Genomic DNA, 25297 nt, shown 5'->3' with positions numbered 1-25297 from the left:
CATGACACGTTATTTAAAAACAGATGGATTTCATTATATACTTTGTACTGCATGTCACAAGTTGGTTTATAGTGCTGCTATCGAAAAAATGCTTCCGCCAATACCTTTATGAACATTTGAAGAATACATTACCACCGACTTTCTCTTCTACTTCCCGAAACAGCTTGAGACAACAAATAAAGTTAATATTCTACGGAATATCTTATCTTGCATTCAATATAGATTCACTGGAGAATGTTATCGATTTTGAAAAACTTTGAATAATTTATGGCTCGGAAAAGAAAATTTAAAAATGTCCCAGTATAAGACATAGCAAGCTTTCCTAGCTTTAAAAGATCTTTAAGCCAGCTATTATTCCATCCATTAACTGAGTGTGACACAGTGTCTTATTTTGGAGGGTGCGACAAAAGAAAACTGCATTGGATGTCTGGAAATTAATTCATCCTCAACGGACTATTGAACCCAACAATTACATCGTCAGAAGAAAACATCACAAAGCAATCTATGGACGTTATTGAGAGGTGTGTGTTGCTGTTGTTTCATCGAAAGAAAAGAAAACTGATACAAACTGATTGAATATGCATGCAAAGGAAAAGTCAGTGCAAGTACTTTAAAGGCAATCTGTATTTAAACTGCGCTTTGTGATATGACTTTTATCCATTGCATTTTTACGACAGCTGTACGACCAATTTCGTATGAAAAATCAGTTTACTCGTATTCACAATTTATTGATTGGAACTTTACTGAACTGATTAGCAAATAGTTCATGTTAAATCGATCCAGACAAATGAACCTGTAAAATTGCCTGAATGTTCTGTTTTATAAGCATGATACACTACTCAAGTTGAAAAAGCTAGATGTCAACAAAGTACAATATTTCTGGCAATAAACGCAGGAATTGACCAAGTGACCATTTTACACAAACAGTTATCGGTGGATAACTTCGCTAGTTTTTATTGAATTCACTCAAATACATGCTTAAAATAAGCGCTGTATGTTCCTTTTTAAATTAAATTTTGATTGGATAAATTTCTATACAATACAATGGCAAAAACTGCGAAAAACCTCATTTTTGTAATACAATCTACATATCTTTTGCCCTGTATACGCCGCCATATTGAATAATCATGATGGCCCAACGCGCACACATACAATATGTACGTACCTATGACTACTACATCTATGGTAAAAGTAGATATTTTAATATGCGCAAAGCTCAAATTTAAACACGGTAAACAATTACAGACTTGCATTGTCATGTTATATCGCAAGCTAAGCAAAGAAGATAAAAAATTGAACATGCCTTGTATATTTTAACCAGTCTGAGGCAACGTATTTTAAAAATGTCTGTTGTAAAAGCACTTCTATTTTGTTTTGAAAAAAATGCAGCAACCCTTATTCAACGTTGATTGTTATTCTTTCAATAATATTACACGATTCCTTTCCTTTATCGCGTTCCAGACTTTGTTGTTAGCAAAACGCGAGCGCCAAATTGTATTCGAGAAAATGCAAAATTCAACGCTTGAAACAGGCCTTATTATGCGATGCCCGATGTTACTAAAAGATGTTAGATACAACCACATTTCACGTAGTGATTAGCCGCTGATCGTGCGAGTACGGGCAGATTAAGAAAAAAGGTACGTATAGCGTACATATGGATTTAATTTTAAAAAGACAAAATACTATTAACAAATCTTCAATTTACCTATTGATATTATTCTAATTGAGAGTCAAGCACAATCCTTATTCATAATCACTATACATAAATTTAAAAGTTGCTTTTTATCAAGGAGATAAAGTGAATTTAATTGAATGAAAATGAACTATTAGTTTGAAAAATTTACGATAATCGTAAAACAGAGGGAAATGAGAGCAAAGATGAGCCTAACGTCCATGGTCCTAGCTTCATACTGTTTGATCACTAATGTTTTACTTCTATTCTCCTACTACCTCCACCGTCTTTATACCGGCTGATCTTTAATGTAATAATTCTACTCTCATCTGTCGAAAATCCTTTAACTAAGAAACACACAACTTGAATAAAAATTTTTTATATATTCATAAATATACCAAATAATAATTGAAAACCATATTTAGGGTTGATACAGTATGAAAAAAATCGTATACAGTCAAGAAACTTAGACACTTCTCAAAAGCCAAGACCTCTTGTATGTGAAGACACATTTACGACCTTTCGTTAGCGGAGGTGAATACCAAAACAACTTTCACAAACAACATTATAAACTGTTGTAAGCGGTTGCACTTGATCTATTTTCAGTCAAATTAGTAATTATCCCGACTAATTGACATATTACGGTATATAAATAGATGTTGTTTTGTAATGCATGTAAATTCCTTCGTCTCCTTCATTTTTCTTCATGAACCACTATAGTTTCTTCTCCAGGTTTGCGCATTTATGTTCTTTAAAGAAAATTTTTTCATGTCATGTGAACTTCAAGCATTGTGTCTGTACAATGACAATATACATGATGAATTTGTTGTTTAATAACGTCTATGGACTCAAACGTTTCACTGTACAGATGTTGGACTTTTCTGTCGTTATAAAGCATATAATAATATTTCAAAACATTGTTAAAACAGTCATATTTAAAAAATTTTATAATTATGCAAAAATTAACAAGCATCTCATAAGCGGACACCTCGGACAAAAGAACACCGAGTCATTGTCTCAAGGGTGTCCTTTCACGGAGGTTCGATTGCATTCATTGAATATAAAAATGCTTTAAAACGTCTATGCCTATATAGAGTGAAGAATGTTCTGAATTTTCTTTCTTGATGTTTTCCATCGTTACAAACATTTGCTGGCACGGATGAAACTATCAAACACAATAGTGGTCATTTTACGAGCGTGATTAACACTATCGTATCTACGTCATTCGCATTGAATATTAAAGTTTATTACATGTTATTTTGCTATGACATGATTTCTTTGCACGAAATTTTCAAAACATGTCTCGCATGCATTTTACTTTTCCTTCAAGAATTAGGCATGAAAAATTTTTTTGAGAGAAAATTTTTGGTTGCTGGTCCGTTATTCATGTGTAATCAGTTATTTCTGGCTATTGAAATGTCCCATGAAAACAGAGAACAGGAAATATTATACCGTGATTTTACGCTTTTAAAAGAATAAAATGCAAATTAAGAACTTTCAAATACAATAAATGAATGAATCGAAATCTTCCCAGTCACATAGACTTCACTCAAGTCAGTCATGAAAGATGAAACCATGTACAGGATCGCAGTTAAATGTTGGGTTGCCGTTGAAGTAACAGTCATTTTTGCTATTTGTAGCATATTTTATTATATTCCAGGTGAGAAACCTACGTTGTTTATATGTCACGCCTTAACCAAAACAATCATTCGTTTCTTTGGTCATTTTTTCCTGTAATGCAGGCAAATAAGCTCAAACTAAAATTTACAAACCTTACAGATGTAAAATTTTATAAACTAAATATACAGATAACAGAAGTAAAAGCTTGTTAGCTCTGTAAAGAGGGCCTAAAATTTAGACCTCGCAGAACAATGGTCAAGCTAGTAACGGTAGATCGAATTGCTTTTACAAGTTCACATAAAATTTCGGAATTCGTAGTTTAAAATGGCATATACATTAAAGATACTCGTATATAGGTATAAATGTAATACAATCTTATGTTAGACAGCTAGTTCATACGTATTTTAGGCAACATAAAATTTTTGTATGCATTTGGACTCTTCTTAAATTTAAATGTGGGCTTTGTACTGGTTGTCCAATCAACCATAAAACTTTTTTCTAATCACATACATATTGTCTTGATAAACAAGTGCGTCCTTTCACATAACAAAAAAAAGGCTTATAATGGTGCACTAACTTTCACACCAATATATGACATCTCTTTTTTCTGTCAAAATGATCATGATTAATGTCTTATGATTTTCATGAATAACTAGGTTTAGGGTTTGTGCTCGAGAATGGTATGAGAAAAGTGACGGGATTAAATATCCCTAAAACCAACTACTGGGAAACATTTCTTGGATGGGAAATGTTTAAGTCAGTTTGGAAATCAAGAGTTGTCGATATTACAAAGGAAATGCGAAACGGACTGGAGGCACAAAATGTTCCCTTGGTAACACCCGATGGAAAGAAATGTGTGCGTTTACTTGATTTACTTCAAGCTGAGAGAGCATTAGTCGTGTACTTTGGCAGTTGTAGTTGCCCAGTGTTTATGAATAAACTGAAAGAATTTGGTGTTCTAGCTCAAGACTTTTCAGATATCGTGGATTTTGTCGTTGTATATATTGAAGAAGCACATCCCATTGATGGATGGTCTTTCAAGGTAAATTCTTTTATTTCTTCAACATAATTTTGAATTGATGAAAATCGTAGAGTTATATTATAGCTATGTTATTCATTATGAAGAATAGTTTTTCAGTATAACATGAAAGAGAAATTAAACGGCTACAGCAATTTCGTAATTTATAAAACATTCTTTGTATAACCAGAATAATAATAACGGCATATAAATTTCATCAGGTAAAATCTTTTGCAAACACTCATAACATTTTAGTAGGCTATATAGCCAGACAATATGTTCTGCTGACATAATAATAGCTTTTTTATCTTACTGATAAAAATGGGACCTTTTTCAAAGGCAGAAATACTGAACTTCTTTTGAACTATACTTTCATTAGGCAAAAACAAAGATGTTGTTTGAAAAAGAATCGTCTCTTTCATTATTTGACAATCTTTTGTGTATAGAAAAACATGTCTTAAGATTTCTTGATAAAGTCATTAAGGGAGCTAATTTCACTTCATTTTAGAATAACTTTATCAAAGTACGAAAGCATCGAAATCAATATGAAAGATGCAAAGCCGCGCAAAAGCTACAAGAACTCAATCTTCCATGTCAAATAATGGTAGATACAATGGACGATAATGCAAATGTGGCCTATGGAGCGTTGCCTGAGAGACTCTACGCCATCGAAGAATGTAAAGTCGCATACGTGGGTGGACAGGGACCAATGAATTCATCAATGAAAGCAGCACGTGACTGGCTAGAGTCATATCGCGAGAAAAACACATTTAGAAGATGGACAATCTAACCCAGCGAGTAAGAACTGTACAGAATGCAAACTTCGTATAATGACATTTTGACATATTTTGGCCTTGAGGTTGAGACTGTTGTTTCTTTATCCCAAAACATTTTTTAAGCGATTGACAATGCCCTAATGTATGATGTTGTACCGATATGGAAAAACATTATTCAAAAGTGAGATTTTTACAAAGATGCGTCGACAAAGGAGCTTTGAAAACTTATACACACACGTGCATATTTTTCTTGTAATTTTTAAAAGCTTAAAAATACAAGATAATGTAGGGTTTCTATGCTTTTAGTAGATCTAAAGGTGGATCATGAATTTAATTGAAATGAATCGACTGTTAGGAGCAACCAAAGTAGAACATGCATATATGAATATTTGCCCCAATTATCGAGCTTGCGCAGGCTCTGAGTAGTTACGTAGTTTACGATTTATGTTTAAAATACAAAACACAAAACTATAAACATTGATATGAGTATTTCTGGAACAAAAAATTATTGATGTCGTGTCAAAATGGAGGGCGTAGGGCAAATATACCCCGGCCAGTATAAAATAAAGCTTTGCTTGCAGTGATGAACGAATGCTTTATCGTAACATGTTCAAAGTTCGTGATTTACATGAAGCAGACATTCCAAAATGATATTTTCTCGTAGACGTTGCTGACACGAACTGAGTGCAAGAACAGGGCGTTTTTTTTGTATTCGCACATCAAGGTTACCATAGAAACCAAACAAAACCACAAACGACTTGTGTTGCTAATGACCAGGTCTGAAAGATTAACGTGCGACATACGTATAAAGGACCTAGGTTTCTGCCGTTTATAAAACAGATCACTGGGGAGTTTTAGTCAAAACAGGCAATCGAGGCAATTGAAATCTATCGCAAATACCAGTTTTTGCATGTCAATACTTGGGCTTCATTTAAGGTTAATGGCAAAAGTTTTAAATCGTAGGATAGACATGCAAACCTGCCACTTTTAAATCATTTAAGAGACAATACTGATGGAATTTAGTATGGATAAGTTTAAGGAGCCAGTATTGAAAGCCATATAATTGTATTACGTATTGTATACAAAAAGGAATCAGAAATAAGTTTGAAAAAGTAGAAACATTTTTATGAGGCACAGTTAACGCTCTTGAAGGCATTTGCGTGAAAGTTATATACTCTTGATATTTAATGTGCAAGAGAGAACCAATAATTTAAATATGCAAATGTCAATGGTAGGCTACAAGCGCAAGCCAAAAACCAAGTTTCAAACGACTTTCTCTCCCTTACAACTTATAATAGTCCGTATAATTTCGCCATTCAACTGTCAAAAAGAACTGCTCAATTTTCTTTTTTTATACAGGAAGACGTTATAGCTTATAATACAAATTTACATTTTGTTGTTAATAATATTTAACAACGGTCAGATGTCCCACAACAGTCACAAATGACATTTGACGTATATATATGTTTGTAGATGTAGATCGCCCATGACAATAAAGTCCTAAGAAGGACTTTTCGTGTTGATGTTGACTGACCTTTCGACAACCTTAGCGGTAGTCATCTTCAGAGTTCCCGGGTTCAAACCATTCACTTTAAGACATATACAGTCGAACTTCATTCCAACAGCACTTAGTGAAAGGAAAATTATTCAGCGGATAAGAAGAATCTGGACAAATTACTGAATTATACGTCCAAAGCCAAGAATGAATGTTGAATGTCGTGGAATGGTATTGGTAAGGTCGAAAGATCAATGCTACTCCAAAAGCGAACTTGCTAGTGAAGTGGGTTACAGCTAAAGAAATGTCAGTGACCATGTAGCGAGTAAGAGCTGTAGAAACTATGGCCCAAAACTAAAATCCCAAGAATGAACAGTGGGAGAGTATCCACATTGCTTGGGGAAATTATCACGTGATAGCCTAAAATCCCTTCATACGTAGATAGCATGGCTGGAGGAAGGCTTACCAATAACTATTTAGTTGGTGGTTTTCATAGATTGACTTTACACTCTCCAGCAATTGGCCGTAACGACATGTTTTGAGTTTTTTTTTAGTGTATAATTACAATGTTTCATTACAATTATACATTGAAATATTTACAAATCACCTACAACTCATTTCACATATTTTATTAAAACAGAGATAAAATATTTTGGTGTAAGTAAGTTGTTATTGAGAAAGCGTAACTTTATTGTGCAGTGGTTTTACTTTATGGTTTCTTGATAGCCCAACACGTAATGGCGGACCTGAATTCTTAATTTTAACACTGCCAATGCAAAAAGAGCCGCTAGTTTTGTTTGTAAACAGTTTAGGTGAAGAAAATGTTGAGATTGTCCCCTCATTTTTCATATGCTTAACGCTCTCTTTAGAAGAATTTATAGGTGATGACATTTTCTCCTTTGTACCAACGCAAGAAAATGAGGAAATTTTCCCTTCATTTTTCAAATGCTTAACGTTCTCTTTCGAAGAATTTATAGGTGATGACTTTTTCTCCTTAGTACCAACGCAAGAAAATGTGGAAATTTTCCCTTCATTTTTCGAATATTCAAAGTTCTCTTTGGAAGAATTTATAGGTGATGACTTTTTCTCCTTTGTACCAACAACAGGGGTGCATTTGTAGTCGGATGACTCTTTTTAAAACAAATGTGTATCAAAAATTTGTTATTATAAGCACTCGTCAGAAGAAAAACTAATAAGAATAACACGAAAGACAAGCTGCGAGCAAATGCAATTACGTATGTATCAAACTGTTTTGATATTTTGATTGTATAATCATGCCAACTGCATTTTGGTTATTTCATTATATGCAAATAGGACACTTGAAATCAATGACAATTTTTATAAATACAAAAATAAAAGCCTACCGGAAAACATATGACTCCCACCAGACATTTTCTTGCCGTTCTTCAGGTTCACAATTTTCTCTTCATTGGAATCACTTTCGACATCATTGTCATGAATCTTGTTCACTTTAGCACTACTCTTATCGCAGGTGTCACGTGCATCGCTGGTGTCGCGTGCATCATCATCTTAATTAGATTAAACGAGTAAGAGAGCAATCAGCATTATATGTACATGGTAATGCATCTTACATAATAATGATCATGTATTTTCATTTTGAATCACACACTACAATACCATGCAAAAAGTCAATTAGAAAGTTCATCGCACCATTAAAAGTAGTACTACATGCAACACATCACTATCTTCATAGGTACATCACTATCTTCATAGGTACATCACTATCTTCATAGGTACATCACTATCTTCATATGTACATCACTACCTTCATCCATACATCACCACCTTCATAAATCCCCACTCCACCTTTATGTATCCCCACCCTACCTTCATACATCCCCACCATCATACATCCAAACCTTCATGCATCCACAACTTGATACATCCTTAACTATATAAATATCCACCCTTATACATACACACCTTCATCCATACACACCTTCATATGTCCACAGTTTTAAACATTCCTAATTTTAAGGCTACCCAGTTATAACTGTGATTGATGGATATATGCTACTATGTGCCTAAATTCAACAGTTAAATTCAGACCACTAAGAGTGGTGACTAGTTTATAAAACTCTGAGAAAATCCTTCGCTGTCCTCATTTAGGACAGTATAACAAAGTTGTCATTTTCAAAACTTGTGCTTTTGACTGATTACTCTGTAAACATTATGAGTTTAAAATTAAGGGCTTTGTGATGGGGAAAAAGAGTCTTACTAAAAATGTGAATTTGAGGTATATGTAAGACAGCATTATATAATGCTTAACAATGAAGAACTTTAAAAATTCTAAAATCATTGTTTGAATTGGATTTACTTCATTACTGCGTAGATTAAGGCAGCTTCCCAAACTTTTTTCCTCTTTCATGATGTAATCACTTTCCAAATTTTCGCAGTTTCATTTATAATTTTACATACCGATACCTTCACTGTTTATTTTGATATGACTGCTTTCCTTTTGTCCAACATCATTATCCTTTCTGTCACAAGGTGTACTTATTAGTGACATTTCAATTGCCTTTTCTATATCTCTTTGGTACAACTTTTCACGGACGGAAGGCCTTACAATAGAAAAAAAGTCTCAAGATGTTGTTGTATCAAACATCAAAAAAATTAGTGTGTACATTGGATTACACAAGGGAAAACAAAGGCTTATAAAGGGTTAGAGATCTACTACAATATCTGTGTAAAACAGCATGATGCTTTTTAGCCAAAATAAAAAATCTATTTATAGGTCACACCTTCTCTCGCCTTTCTTCTCTTTGTTCATTTCCTTCTCTTTACGCTTCGCCTTCTTTGTTTGTGGTTCAAAATCAACTTCAAAATCATCTGAAACATATCATGAAGTCATAAATACAAAAACTTAGCAATTTAAAACAAGAGAAATCTATAGAACATGCAGGCATGACATTGAAAAGGAAGTAAAGAATGGATCCCCGTGTATATTTATTGCATATCTATCAAATTAATAATCTCAACTTTTTCACAATAAAATAATGTAAAATGTTTAATAGTGCACTAGATCAATCATGCAGCCAGTAAATAATTGTGGGGACAACATTCACATTTGTTGCATCAGTATTTTTTTAAACAGTGTCTATGTAGGTACATGTAAACTGATATAATATAAAATATACCCTTCCCCTACCTATGTAAACCAGAGTGTATAAACACACACTTTACTGTAAAACAGAGCAATTATAATTTTCATTAATAGCTACGTAGCTATGAGATCACTGTATGTACAATACCTTACCATCACTTTCACAATTGGAGCTCATATCAGTATAATTAACATTTTTTCTCCCTTTCCTGCAAGAGATGATGGTGAAAAATAAAACATGAGTAAAGCTAAATGCTTGTAGATGTAGATCTTCAAGGTTAGAGCAGTCCTGAAAACGACTGTTGGTGTTGTTAATGATTGACATTTTGACATCCTTTGATCATCAGAGTCAAGTAACACACCAACACCAAGAATTCTTTTCAGGACTGCACAAAGCTGGACGATCAACATTTAAAAAATATAACATACTAGGCAATAAAAATTATAAATTCTAATATGAAAATCGTCCCTGCTTTATTAATCACCAATATTGTCAACCAACAGTAAAACATGTTTCACCCATACGTCAAAGTAGTGATAGTACAAATTTGAATCGAGTGACAAATTTTAAAATTCTTACCTTTTAGATTTTCGCTTAGAGGTCATCTTTAATGCATATTTACAAAATTAAAAAATATGCTATCAGAGAAAATACTAATGAAGTTAGGATTCAAGTTTAACTTCTCGTGGTTTTAACATGACTTTCATTATGTAGTTGAATAATCTTATAAAGTTTCGCGCCTAGGCGTCACTACACTGGATCATATCCATCAGGTGGTCATTTGTCCCATTGACACAAACAATAACAACTTTTCTCATGATTTCAACCCTCCGTTTTATTCCTTTTTTTGTGTTGTCCTTTCAATTTTTGCGTTGACTTTATCAAACTCTGATCGAATATAAGCATGAACGAAAATTGTAGTAGATTTTCATTCCTAAATCCTAATGTGTATCAAATGTGGTTTGATCTTTAACTTATCAACGTTTTCAGGGTGGGCGAACTACGTAATTTTCAATTTTAACAATTATCATTCCTCGCTTTGTTTCATTCACAGCGTGTTTCTATTTTGATTCTAATTAATAGACCTTTTCAAGGTTATCGTAGCCATATTGCAGGGGGTGCAAAAACATTGGGCCGAGCGCGCGGTCACGCATGGAGTCCATATAAATTACTAATAAATGCGCAAAAATTACCCTTTTACATATTGGCCATTTCTTCCAAAAATATTTCTCAAACTCATCCATTTTAATAGTAGCATTATTATTTGCGATTTTTTATACATGTGAGTCAAATTTTGTGGTAATCAAAAAGCGGAAAGTTAAAGAAAACATTTGTTTTCTTTGAACAACTTGACCGTCGTTTGAGCGATGTTCTTGAGTTCGCAACACACGCACATGTCTACAGCAAAGTCAGCAAGTATCACGAGGAACTATTCTACGGCGAACTCTTATTCTTAGTTTGATTTCTACTAGGCCATATAATGAGAACTGAGAGTTCCTTGAACATCAGTTTAATCCAAGTTATAAACGTGCTACTAACAGTAGCTGATGATATTTGAAACCTGAAAGCCAGATCATCAACAAGTAATGCCAAACGCAACTTCATCAAACACATAAGGAGCTCCTGCTGTGATGATAGTTTGCGAGCTGGACCAGACCTATAACCTCTACCAGCAAACAGTTGAAATGGTGTTTTTGGAGTCGCGGTTGTTTCATTTTGTGTCTGTGTGGGTCCACGCCAGTATTGCATATTACTAGCTTTTGGCAGCAAGTATTCAAATACACACTTAAAACTGTTAGTCGATGGCAGGCCGGTGTGAAACCTTACATCATACTCTCTCGTCAACTGTTCAAATTCTAAAGGGACAGGGAGTAAAGATGCCTCAGATTTTGCTGGATTTCCATCAAAACTTGAATGAGAATCCTCGGTTTTATAGGCTTGATGAGGACGCTTTGATGTCGTCCATGTTTCTCTTCCTTTACGTTTAAGCGGAGTCCTCGATTGCTCGTACTCTGATAGCGTAATAAAAACCGAAGGATAATCCGTTTCGCGGTTATTTGGGGTTCTTCTTCCCAAGGGAAAATGATTTGAGCAAACGAAAGTACCTTGTGCACCAGGCTTTGGGTTAAAGTCATCGGCTCAGCTGTTTGCAATTTGTTTTCGCCAAATTTCAGCAGGTGCTTGATCTTTGGGCCACTTATGAAAAACTAACTTTTCTACGTGAGACCTCTTAACTTGATAATCAGGCTAGCGTTTATCATTATCGCAATATCCAACTGCGCAACGCGCATTTTTTACCATTTCGGCTATGACTGCTCACGGCTACTCGGCTAGTTTAGGGTTTAGTTCGTTTGACTTGGCTTATGAGATCCGCACATTTGCGAACTCAAGAACATCGCTCAAACGATGGTCAAGTTGTTCAAAGAAAACAAATGTTTTCTTTAACTTTCCGCTTTTTGATTACCACAAAATTGAACTCACATGTATAAAAAATCGCAAATAATAATGCTACTATTAAAATGGACGAGTTTGAGAAATATTTTTGCAAGAAATGGCCAATATGTAAAAGGTAATTTTTGCGCATTTATTAGTAATTTATATGGCTCATTGCGTGACCGCGCGCTCGGCCCAATGTTTTTGCACCCCCTGTAATATGGCTACGATAACCTTGAAAAGGTCTATTGACATTTGCTTCATTTGTTACGATTGCAAACTTGACAAAACAAAGGAACTCTTTATTCAGAGTTTTTCTTTTCTATGGAGGGTTCTATAGTGCTCTCGAAACAACAAACCTTTCACTCGCAAATGCCAACGAGCAATTTTCTTCCCAGACCGATATTTTGGCAAATATTTTGGCAAATATAGACGAGGAATCTACACGTAAACCTGGTAGAAACGCTATTGTTGCTTCGGATTCTCCTTCAGGAACATTAGATCGAATGTTAGACCGAAATACATCAAAATCTGACGAAATGAAAAACTCTAATGATCAAACGGGTGAATTTGAAAGATTCGAGAACGTCGAACTTGAAAAGGAAGAGGTTAGAACTGTAATTTTTTAAAGGTTTATTTTGCAATCAATAAATCTAAAAGTCCACTCTGTCAAAATGTTGTTTTTGGATATAACTATTAAGAAATTAAGTTTTCTGAAAGTTATAATTCAGCACAAATGCATTTACTTGTCTTCTTTCATTTTCATTATATTCTACTCATTTTTGTTTCAGTGTATTTCAAACAACTGCTCAGTTTTGAAATCAGCCAACATGTAGAATTAGCTTGATGCAGGAAAAATTAATCCCCAAGGAAGCATAAATGCAATTGAAATAAATTTCATGTTTGAAATTTGCAATAAACAGTATCAGCAATTTGTATGTGAAATTTGTAGCTGTTATTTTACAACTTTCACCATTCCTTTTCACCATTTAGCAAACAACCATTTCCTTTTTATTCAGAAACATCCTGAACCCAAAAAGAAGTACCGTATGCAGAAGAATAATCCATACTATTTCCAGCATCCCTACTGCCGACTGATTATTGCTTATGTTATTGTCTTTCTCAATTTCCTGATATATGCAGAAGATCCTGTGTCACACAGTGTGGTTGAAGCCAAATTACCTGTTGTGGGAAATGATGTTGGTTTTCTAATCTTTAGGTAAGTAGTTTTTTGTGTAGTTGACAGAATGACCTGTGTCAATAGTACACAAGCCATTTGAGCAGGCTTAGAAATAGTTGATGGAAACTTTGAGAATAACATGATAAGGTGGTTTGAAATGGTAGCAAAAACATGCTCATTTCAAAATATAATTTTAAATTTTCTAAGTCCCAACCTAGACAATGTACAAATTGTACAAAGCACATTGCTCAATGTTATTTGATCTCTGCAGTTGAAAAGTTGACTATTTGTGATAGTGAAAAGTTCATGTCTTTTCTAAACATTGATTCAAATGTTGGCAAAACATTTGAATTAATATTTCTAACCTCTTTAGCAGATTTTAATATTTTTTTTCTGAGTACAAATTAATCAGAATATTATAATACTATACCACTGTTTTACACCTTTTATACATTCATAGATATCCTGTCATACTCCATGATTCCATCATACAATACCATACTTCCTCTCCTAGGGCCCAGTCATATGGTTTTTCTAAACCAACAAAGACATAACTAAGCTCCCCTTTAAAAGCTCTGTAGTTCTCAATGAGAAACCTCAAAGAAAATAATGCAACTGTAGTACTTTTTCCTAACATAAAACCCTATCATTGCCAGAACCATAATTTGGGACGTAGGCAATATTCATAGATGCAGTATATGCCATATTAAGCTCCTTTGAAATGTACTGTTGTTCAGCGGATTATGACATTAATTTATTAATATTTGCCCCCTTCAATTATTGCGCTAGCAGCGCTACTGCTTTCTCACCATGCAACGTATCGTACTGTACAAGTCATCTTATGATCTTTGTTTTAGCTTTTGCCACTTGGAGATACACCACTACAGATCTTGTGATGTATCATCCTTTACTCCTGTTTTTTAACGGGAGTCTATCCATCATCTAACTTTTTTTCGCTTATCTCCCACAACGTAGGTCTCTTTATTTATGATCTTTTAAGAAGAAACACCAAGTACGTACTTTTAAACCTGTCTTCCTATCGCTTTCAATGCAGTAGTCCAGCCATGTGGAAGCACATCATGATCACCTACCCTGTCTTCGCTCTCCTCTAAAAATTACAAACTACACTTTCCTTTTTATTTTCCACCACTATGTTTTCGGTCATGCCTTTTCATCTTCCTCACCACTATAGTTGTCCTGCTCATCACTTTTCTACGTATGCTTTCTGGCTACACTTAGGGGCTGTTTACATGTGCCCAACAGGGAGGGCTGGCCCTAACAGACGAGATCTCGCGTGTTATTAAAATTCCATCTAAAATCACTTTTCGTTTACATGAGAGGAGGGCCAGCCCAACCAGCCGAGATCTCGCTATTGTTTACCCGAGATCTCGCAATGTAGGACTGGTAATTTCCCATCCTAACGCATTCGGTATTGCATTTGCATGCGATAAGGCATCGCTTTTCATCAATGGCGACAAGAAAATTAAGACATCAACGGATCAAACAAACTAAGAAAGCATAAAAAATCAAAAGGCGACAACTATATTGGTTTTTTTTCAGCTATTTTGTATTCTAGAGCCGAAATTCGCCGTTCAAACCGAACTCTTGATGTAGGGCTCGCCCTTTCCGTAGGGCTCATGTAAATAGCCTCTTAGTAGCTATGATTTTGATATCCAACGTTTCGTTATTATTTCTGCAATATTGTGTGATTTTTAGATATCCACCTAGAGGATGGTTTGTGCTGAAACTCTTCTTTTTCTTATGTGGTGTAATAACTGGCATGTTGATTGGGAAGTTTATAACCCACAAGCGTTTTATATGGAGATTTCTCAAACTGCGCATGTTCCATGTTTTGTCCCATAAAGAAAAGATTGAACGAAGTTATGGAATGGTGTTTTGGTATTTTTGGCATTGACATTTTTTTGTGAATGTTTAAAACTTCTGATGAAGTAATGAGTTGTTTAATTACACGGAATGAGCGCTGCACTGACTTTTATATAGTTTTGTAGTGGCTATAGCAACAATGTTTTTAATTGAGGTATATTTGGCATGCCTCATTTTTTCTTACTTCAAATTTGATGTTTTCACCAAGTAGTTATTCATTATCAATCTATAGTGTTTTTAACATGGATGAACTAAAAGTTTCAATTTTATTAGCACTTCTTATTTGCAAATGTTAACATTGTCGTTTTTGACACGTTTAGCGTCATTCTGAACACATTCTGAACATTGTCTATTCAATTGACAAAAATAAAGAACTTTACAGTGTAGATTAAACTAAAACCTCCTATTGCTTATGCTATATTCCTGTAGCCCAAAAAAAAATACAGTCTTATACTTTTTGACTTCCGTACTAGTTATGACGCCAGAATGAACAAACATGGCGTCAAGAAAGTTTGCAGACGAGCACCACCTAACCTTCGTAGTTAAAACTGGGCAACTTTCACACAACGTAAAATGATGACTACACATATCATATTAGCTACTAATAAATGTTCCATATTTTTTTCTTTGTGTTTCTAGAATGGGTGGAATTTACGCCTTTCGAATATGGCTCTCGAAGACTTGGTGTTTTTGGAAAAACGTCACACTTTGGCGTAAAGTATTACAAAGGCCGTTTAGTTACAGAGTATGGCGAACCTCCATTGCATTTTCTGCAAGGTAATTGATTCATACATATTGCACTAAAAAGAGAATACCCGTGTTAGATATTTTACATGAGTCACTCATGTTTTAAAAGTTCGATTACATTAAGTGAGCAAAAATTTTTCGAGGATTTTACGAATTATTGATGAATGTCAAGCAAAATATATAGTGTTAACAAAATCCACTTATTTCTCTTTATGAGACAGGTGTATGGGGAAGTGCTTTCAGCATCATATTGAATTCATTGAAAGACGATGACGAAAAACGTGGCAAAAATCACAAAGATGAATTAGGTAAAGGAGTCGTAACGATGAAATTCATATATAATCAGATCGTAAAAATGTTTTCAGCTCTATATTTAGTTTTCAAAGCTCTCGAACTTGACTGTTGCACTCAAACTTAACGATTTGACGTTTAGGCTTAATGAACAGAGCTTCTTCACTTAACAGCTAGGTTCCATACCAAAAAAAAACAATGACGAAAATTGCTCAAAAAAACATCCTACAGCAAAGCAGGCTTTATTCTGGAGGGCAGTGGTTTATTGATTTCCCAATAATTTTTAATTGGGGGTTGGATAAACTATAACTTGTACTCAAATGAAACTTTGGAAAAAAACGATTTTTCGTTGAACTGCTTTCTTTCCATATTTCATGAAGTTGCGTATTACAATCCATAAATGTCATTTTCACGAAGTGGCGTATTACAATCCATAAATGCGATTTTCTTTAGACAACAATAAAGCATTGCGAAGTTTATCGTCAAAATCGATTTTTTTTGTTTTGCAAAATGTAAACTTGGTTTCACAGTTAAAGTCATCTTATTATTTTTACTTTAATAGTGTCTGCAATCAAGATAGATGTTGATAACTGTAAGACAGAAGAAAATGACAGCGAAGACGAAGACAAAGACAAAAATAAACCCGAAGACGAAGTAGACAGTACGTTTATGTTATTTTTTATTCCCTCTTTCTTTGATTGGATTAGTTGGAGAACAGTAATGTATAAATTTGGCAAAAATACTTTTACTGCATGAAGCTTACGTATATATAGTTATATCACAAACTTCGGGACATAGAAAATGAAGATATATGTTTAGAACATTGTGTAGTCAAAAGAAAATCTCCCTCGATCAGTAGTAACAAATCCAGCCCGTTTCTTACCACTAGAATTCAAATATTTCTGTGTTTAATCACTGGAAATACAATGAATGGAATTCTCCTCTGCCCTTAATCCTAAGTATGACATAAAATGCTTGTATCTAGCTACTTTTCATTTTTGTTCAATTTTAATAATGATTTTTTCTTGACAATTTTAAAATTTTGTTAAAATCCTGCAAAATGAAAACTATTATGCAATGCAATTGAGAAATAAAAGATGTTTACTGTATTTTCACAGGCTTATGAAACCTAGGAGACTTTTTGGGGAACTCGAGAATTAATAATTAACAATTCGCCATGACATTTGCGATTTTCAAAACAATGTTTTTATTTCGTATTTAACTTTCCTTCTAGATAAAGGTTGGGTGACGCAGATGTTGAACCCCAAAAATATTTTTGCAACTCGCAAAGGAAAAGCCGCTGAATGCTTTGACTTTTGCCGTGGACTCAAGTTAAAAAACAAAAACGGTAACACTTCATTTTATGAATCATTTTTGACCATGATCTTTTTTGCCAAAAATAATGCAGTTATACAATTTGCGTTTCAGTGTCAAAATCGTTTTGAGAAAATGTACTTCATTGTTGGAGAAATTTAGTTTATGTTTTTATCGTCAAAAACATCATTGGATAAAATCACAAACTTTCCTGGGTTTTTATTCTTGCATATTTGTAAGAAATTACCTGAATTGTGACGATTAATATTGTTTAGCCAAAAACCATGACCAGCCGACAATTTGAAGGAATATAGTATAAACCAAATTCCGAAGAAACAAGACATCTTGGGATTGCAAAATATGCATCAAAACATAACGTGAAGTGAACTGTAAATTTTCAACTTTATTTCAAAGTCATCCTTAGACAGAAAGATTCTGTCAAGATGTCTTGCTTTTTCGGAATTTGCTTTATACTATATTGTTTAGCCACTTGTCCGTCTTAAAAACCTCGTGCTCTCCACTTCTCCACTCTTATGTCCACTGTTCTCTAAATAATCATAGATCTGGACCATTTGATCTTCAATTTATTTTGGACCAGTAGTGAAGCTTGCGCGTTTTTTTACTCCTACAATGCAAATTTTTTGGGCTTATGCAATCACTGGAAAAACAATGAATGTAATTAACTTTCTTTAAAGAATGAATAATAATCATGCTGGTAAATTTGCATTGCAGTAGTAAAGGATCGGGATGACTTTGCTACTATTTTTAGAAAAAATATGTAGAGAACAAAATTTTATGTATGATAAAATATCCACGTAATTTTTTTTTCTGTATTTGCGATCTGTAGTCATGCAGTAATATTGTTTGTGTAAAGCTGGTTTGAATTTTTTTACAACACAACCTGCCTATAGGAACTGTTGGTGGTAAGGACGCTGTATTCAAGAACAAAACCATGTGTGTTGTTGATAGTGGTATAGCTTTCAATTCACCATTTCCTGTTCTACTGAGACCAGAAAGAAAAGTTGAATTAATTTTGTCGTTCGACTTCAGTCAAAGAGATAATGGAGACAAAGAACCTCCTTTTCATGTGAGTCACTTCACATTTATTTGCAAGTTTTATTCTATTGATGGTTATTTCTATCAAATGAGTTGTTTTAATGCAGCACTAATTTTTATTTCTATTCACGTGATGTCAACTGATTTTCGTGATTTCGCGCATAAACAACGTTCAATCATACTTTCCGACGGTAAACACACGTGTCAAAAATACGAGATCAAATTAGAAAGTTCGGAGAATCAAATGGTCGGACATAGTATTGTATATGTAGAATAGTGGCAATTAAATAGAAAGAAGATGCTCTTGAGGCATTTGTAAATCTTAATTTAGAAATCCAAAACGGCTAATTATAAAGCCAGAAGGTGTAAGAGTAAATAAAAACCATTTTCCGTCAAATCAAAAGAAAGCTTAGATATGACATACAATATGCAGATAAAAGTTATAGAGGAAAGTAAAAACATTTTTAACGTTGTCACGGATATTAAGCTTGCATTTTTCAAAGCAAGCTTAAGAAGACAAAGAGCGTGCCAAAAATATATGATTGAAAACTTGCTTAGCGCATCTACAAGCGCCAATTTCAGAGTTTGCTCTGTCACAAATTACTTGACAATGAATTTGAGCATACGTAGTCAACTCCATCAACTCTCCAAGTTCATGATCATGGCAATGATCAACTCGATGTACTAGTAACGATTATGGAGTATTTAGATAGCTCAATCACAAGTTTTCAGATAAATCATCTGCGCATGGGCAGTCTCCTTGAGCATGCGTACAGAACTCCACAAACTCTCGAAGTTAATGGATATGGCTACGACCAACAGTATGTACTAGTAACGATTATGGAGTATTTAGATAGCTCGATCACAAATATTCAGATAAATCATCTGCCCATGTGCAGTCTGCTTGAGCATGCAGCCCAGGTTTATGGTCATGGCAACAACCAACTGCATGTACTATCACCGACTTTAAAGTAAATAGAATGATTAGTAACAATTTAATACAAAAATCATCTGCGCATGCTTGAGCATGCGCCTTCTAATTGACTAATTGTTCATTGTCATGGCAACGACTAACTATATGTACTTGCACTACATTTGTGGCAATTAGCTCACTTAGTCGCAAATTATCGAAGAAATAATCTGGGCATGCGCAATAATACCACAACATTCTTAAGCCTTTAAATTTATGTATATATATATATAAAGCCAAAACTTCATGTAGTAGATGTCAATTAGCAGTGGAAGCTGGGTGCGATATAGTATGCAGTGGCTTAGGGGCCCACACTTCAGTGGCGACCGCACTCTCCGTGCGTACCCCGAGCAAAGCCTATCGCAGGTGATCTCGGGGTCTGATGGGCGGAAACTTGCTATTGCATCTCCTAAGTAGGATAGCGTTGAGAGGCCGAAATCTCCTACCGAAACGTTAACATGCGGCGTTCTAAAGCCTTACGCTTAACAAGGTATCGAGAAGCATGGACCGAAAACGGGGTTTTTTGCTTTTGAATTTTATCTTTTTGTTTATCTCATAAAAAAATAGAACATTCAAGGATAATGCAAAGGTTAAAAAACTTCTGCCTCTTTGACTATACGTTTTTTGCATGTTACCTTTTGCAATGTAACTTTCTCTTAACTCACTCGTGATGAACGAGAGCCTGCTTGTATAGTGTAACTCTCATGAACGAAAGCACTCACGTGCTATGTGGAAGAAGGGATCATATACTTTTTTAGTGATAGTTTTTACAAAGATTTTTTACATAGATAGTTTTTACAAACATTTAATAAGCCAAGCCATCGTCTAAATTGAACCCTTATGTCATAAAATTTATTTCATTTTGTAGAGTAAATTTCTTTTTTAATGATTCAATCTAGAAAGTAACTTCACATATCGAGTAACTTTGCGATTAAACAGTACAATTTTCCGATTGAAAAGACTTCTTTTGATCGCACAGAGACAGTCGTCCGGTTTGTTACGTAGATGTATGTAGTATGTATTTCGTTGTAAGAACCCACCCCATCAAAGATTATCCAGATCCAATTTTAGCTGCATCGAGCGAAGAAAATTGCAAGTCATTGAAATTTTTATAGCTAAAGTTTAAATTCCATTTTTACTTATATAACTTGTAAATGAATCTGAAAATCTAATTTTAGGGAGATTTCATCCATCAATAATAATAATATTGATAAATGATTATAAGACAGCGAAACCAACATGTAGTAAAAATAGCAATTAGAAAATTTGTATGGCTTGCTTTTTAGCGCTTTGTGTAGTTGGAATTTGTCCTGGATATTCTAAGTCACGCCTTAAAGGCCAGTAACAACCTTTACAAAAAAGTCATTTGCACGACAACATGCCAATATCCAAGCTTTCTTTCGATCGCTGTGCTTTTTTCTAACCAAAAACAATTAATATTTACTGTTATGCCTTCTGCTTTTATAAATAATCGTTCTGAATAGCTATTATACGATTCAAGAATGCCCCAAAACTCAAAATCATCTCCAGACAATTTTAGCCACATATTATTGCTACTATTCTATTCACAAACAGTACTACGTTCGACTAATTGATTCTCCGAATTTTGTAATTTGATCTCGTATTTATTGACACCTGTGTCTACCATCGGAAAGGGGAATTAAATAGAAACGATCTAGTCTGTTTGATTAAGTTGCACCTAGCTTTTAAAACCACGGCTATTACAAAAAGGTGTTATTTTCAACATGTAGAACCTATGCTTTTCCTTCTTTTATCCAGGAACTGTTGAAAGCAGAGAAATGGGCAAGAGAAAATAAATATCCCTTTCCAAATATTAAGGATAATCCGTTGGTCAAAGATTCAGAGGCCAAAGATTCTGAAATTCGTGAATGTTATGTATTTAAAGATGAAAATGATCCGAATTGCCCAACAATTTTACATTTTCCAATTGTAAACAACTCCTTTCGAGAGTATCTTAGCCCAGGTGAATAAATGCCAAACATACGGATGTGCCTTTTAATGCAATTATCTCAAATAAAGAAGTATCTTCCATATGTCACACGTAAAGGAAGTATCTTCCATGTGTCACAAGCAAAGGAAGTATCTTCCATGTGTCACATGTAAAGGAAGTATCTTCTATGGGTCACAAGAAAAGGAAGTATCTTCAATATGTCACACGTAATGAAGTTTCTTCCATATGTCACACGTAATTAAGTATCTTCCATGTGTCACACGTAAAAGAAGTATCTTCCATGTGTCACACGTAAAGGAAGTATTATCCATGTGTCACACGTAAAGGAAGTATCTTCCATATGTCACACGTAAAGGAAGTATCTTCCATGTGTCACACGTAAAGTAAGTATCTTCCATGTCACGTAAAAAGTATCTTCCATGTGTCACACGTAATGAAGTATCTTCCATGTGTCACACGTAAAGGAAGTATCTTCCATGTCACACGTAAAAGAAGTATCTTCCATGTGTCACACGTAAAGAAGTATCTTCCATGTCACACGTAAAGGAAGTATCTTCCATGTCACACGTAAAATCTTCCATGTGTCACACGTAATGAAGTATCTTCCATGTGTCACACGTAGGAAGTATCTTCCATGTGTCACACGTAAAGGAAGTATCTTCCATGTGTCACACGTAAAGGAAGTATCTTCCATGTGTCACACGTAAAGTATCTTCCATGTGTCACACGTAAGAAGTATCTTCCATGTGTCACACGTAAAGGAAGTATCTTCCATGTCACACGTAAAAGAAGTATCTTCCATGTGTCACACGTAATGAAGTATCTTCCATGTGTCACACGTAAAGGAAGTATCTTCCATGTGTCACACGTAAAGGAAGTATCTTCCATGTGTCACACGTAAAGGAAGTATTTTCCATGTGTCACACGTAAAGGAAGTATCTTCCATGTGTCACACGTAAAGGAAGTATCTTCCATGTGTCACACGTAAAGGAAGTATCTTCCATGTCACACGTAAAAGAAGTATCTTCCATGTGTCACACGTAATGAAGTATCTTCCATGTGTCACACGTAAAGAAAGTATCTTCCATGTGTCACACGTAAAGGAAGTATCTTCCATGTGTCACACGTAAAGGAAGTATCTTCCATGTGTCACACGTAAAGTATCTTCCATGTCACACGTAAAGTATCTTCCATGTGTCACACGTAATGAAGTATCTTCCATATGTCACGTAAAGGAAGTATCTTCCATGTGTCACACGTAAAGGAAGTATCTTCCATATGTCACACGTAAAGGAAGTATCTTCCATATGTTACACGTAAAGGAAGTATCTTCCATATGTCACACGTAAAGGAAGTATCTTCCATATGTCACACGTAAAGGAAGTATCTTCCATATGTCACACGTAAAGGAAGTATCTTCCATATGTCACACGTAAAGGAAGTATCTTCCATATGTCACACGTAAAGGAAGTATCTTCCATATGTTACACGTAAAGGAAGTATCTTCCATATGTCACACGTAAAGTAAGTATCTTCCATTTGTCACACGTAAAAGAAGTATCTTCCATGTGTCACACGTAAAAGAAGTATCTTCCATATGTCACACGTAAAAGAAGTATCTTCCATGTGTCACACGTAAAAGAAGTATCTTCCATATGTTACACGTAAAGGAAGTATCTTCCATGTGTCACATGTAAAGGAAGTATCTTCTATGTGTCACAAGAAAAGGAAGTATCTTCCATGTGTCACACGTAATGAAGTATCTTCCATTTGTCACACGTCTAGGAAGTATCTTCCATGTGTCACACGTAAAGGACGTATCTTCCCAATGGCAAATTGACGTTTATTCAACCCAAAATTTACTATTAAAGTTTATATCACCCTCCATTTGTAAAACGTTTATAATATTCATTTGAGCATTTAAATATTCTTAAAAATATACAAATGCTTGTTTTGTAGTTCCTTCAAACTTGCAGAAAATGATCTGATTGTTTAGTATAAAACTAAATAAAAAATTGACCAATCAGATTATCTGCCGTTTTTTTTGAAAATGCACACTACAAAAGCGGACATTTGAATGTTTATACAAATATTTGAATGTTCCAGTCATGTTTTCAAAAGCAAGGTGAAATCGACGCTTTTATTAACTTAAACTAATTTTGAACCTTTTGTGATTTATTCTACACAATGATGATTCTTAAAAACAATCGGGGTTTTTTTTTGAAGGTGTGAAGAGAGAGAAAGATGACGACATAAAGTTTGCAAACTTTGACATTTTTGACGACCCCGATGAGCCTTATTCCTCCTTCAAATTTGAATACAAGCTCAAAACGTTCGAAAGATTGCATGAACTAATAAAATACAATACGCTCGTAAGCATTGATCTGATCAAGGGAAAAATAATCGATATTGTAAAGTACAGGCGAAAGCACAGAAAGTATGCTAAGAAACACTCAGGAAAAAAATGTTAACAATAGTTTTAGTCCCTTCACTTGTATACCAATATACCAAAATAATCCACATCGTATAAACCAACCTAACATTTAAACTATTATTTGTTAGTGCCCGTTTGTAGTGTTAGTAGATTAATTTGCTTTATTATTTGTAATTCCACAGACTTACATTTGTATTACATAATAAGCGTGTATGTATTTGATGTAGTACTTACGTACGAGTAAAGCTCATAAATAAATATGATCAAAAGTTCATAATAAGTAATATCTTACATTTACTTTTCTACCTCCAAAGTCCTAGCTTTATATTCAGGCTGTTTTCTAATGTAAGTACTTACGTAGAGATAAAATTCACAAATAAATACAATCAAAAGTTCATAACAGGCTAATGTTTACTTTTATTTTTCTACTTCCAATTGCAGTGTCCTATAACTTTATATACGAGTTGACCTCCTATGACTTCTTTAATAACCTAACTCCACTGTCTCATCTTTAGACGAGGTTAACTTTAATTTAATTCCACTCTCTTTCCTTCACTTTACTACTTTCCCCATGACCTCCTATGCCTGCTATACTAACCTACCTCCACTGTCTCATCCTTTGAGGAGGTTAACTTTAATTTAATTTTACTCTTCTTCCTTCACTGTCTACTATCACCATGACCTACTGTGCCTTACTTCTATACTAACCTACCTCCACTGTCTCACCTTTAGATGAAGTAAACTTTAATTTAATTCTACTCTATCACTATGTAAATTCTATATATATCAACATGTAAACATGATGGCTTTCTTTAAAAAGATAAAGAAGAAGAATATGGCGTGGATGATTGGACCAACGACTGGGACATAGAGTAGACACAAAGGTAGACAAAAAGGTAGGCATAATGGTACACAAAAATTTTTTCATGCCATGTAAACTATAAGCATTGTGTCTATACAATGGCAATATACATAATAAATTTGTTGTTTGATAAAGTCTATGGACTCACACATTTCACGGTACAGATGTTGGACCTACGGGCGTGATTAACACTATCGTTTCTACGTCATTAAATTGAATATTCAATTTTATTACATGTTATCTTGCTACGACATGATTTCTTTTGTACGAAATTTTTAAAACATCCGTGTAAAATTTTTGTTCATTGTTGTTGTTACAACACACAAGACACAGTTGAAAGCTCGTTTTAAAGAGTACCTACCTTGATTAAGCATGTCTCCCGAATATGCGCCGCATCTAAAGTTACAAATATTTGAAGAGCGCCGCACTTTCTTAAACCCGTAAATAC

General features: G+C 34.4%; 3 protein-coding genes across 6 annotated transcripts in view; 2 read left to right on the top strand and 1 right to left on the bottom strand.

Moving 5' to 3' along the window:
• The window catches only part of LOC124454118 (thyroxine 5-deiodinase-like), a 5609-nt gene extending 509 nt beyond the window's left edge, over positions 1-5100 (top strand). Inside the window, exons 2-3 of the mRNA XM_047004927.1 lie at positions 3949-4334; positions 4819-5100. Of these exons, the coding sequence (XP_046860883.1) occupies positions 3949-4334; positions 4819-5100 (668 nt within the window). The remainder of the gene's footprint in view (positions 1-3948; positions 4335-4818) is intronic.
• The window catches only part of LOC124454277 (cytosolic phospholipase A2-like), a 29021-nt gene extending 4637 nt beyond the window's left edge, over positions 1-24384 (top strand). The window contains exons 1-10 of one of the 4 annotated variants that reach the window (XM_047005105.1): positions 12368-12747; positions 13159-13358; positions 15036-15218; positions 15843-15980; positions 16168-16258; positions 16804-16902; positions 17476-17589; positions 18467-18642; positions 21361-21565; positions 23780-24384. In XM_047005105.1, the coding sequence (XP_046861061.1) occupies positions 15951-15980; positions 16168-16258; positions 16804-16902; positions 17476-17589; positions 18467-18642; positions 21361-21565; positions 23780-24024 (960 nt within the window). In that variant the 5' untranslated portion in view covers positions 12368-12747; positions 13159-13358; positions 15036-15218; positions 15843-15950 and the 3' untranslated portion in view covers positions 24025-24384. Of the gene's footprint in view, positions 1-9763; positions 9767-12367; positions 12748-13158; positions 13359-14960; positions 15219-15842; positions 15981-16167; positions 16259-16803; positions 16903-17475; positions 17590-18466; positions 18643-21360; positions 21566-23779 lie in introns of those variants that run through there. The other 3 variants (XM_047005102.1, XM_047005106.1, XM_047005103.1) reach the window with 3 other exon arrangements.
• On the bottom strand, positions 7098-12469 carry LOC124454279 (RAD51-associated protein 1-like). Its single transcript, XM_047005112.1, has 7 exons — positions 12393-12469; positions 10286-10791; positions 9859-9914; positions 9344-9431; positions 9021-9163; positions 7946-8110; positions 7098-7711 (listed from the first exon to the last, which is right to left on the bottom strand). The coding sequence occupies exons 2-7, from the start codon at positions 10309-10311 to the stop codon at positions 7251-7253; spliced, it is 939 nt and encodes a 312-aa protein (XP_046861068.1). The 5' UTR covers positions 10312-10791; positions 12393-12469; the 3' UTR covers positions 7098-7250.
• Positions 24385-25297: the final 913 nt, after the last annotated feature.

This window comes from Xenia sp. Carnegie-2017, unplaced genomic scaffold, assembly GCF_021976095.1.
Source record: "Xenia sp. Carnegie-2017 unplaced genomic scaffold, XeniaSp_v1 HiC_scaffold_3, whole genome shotgun sequence".
Classification (NCBI taxonomy): Eukaryota; Metazoa; Cnidaria; class Anthozoa; order Malacalcyonacea; family Xeniidae; genus Xenia; species Xenia sp. Carnegie-2017.
The sequence above is the reverse complement of the archived record's forward strand: the minus strand, read 5'-3'. Positions and strand labels throughout refer to the sequence as shown.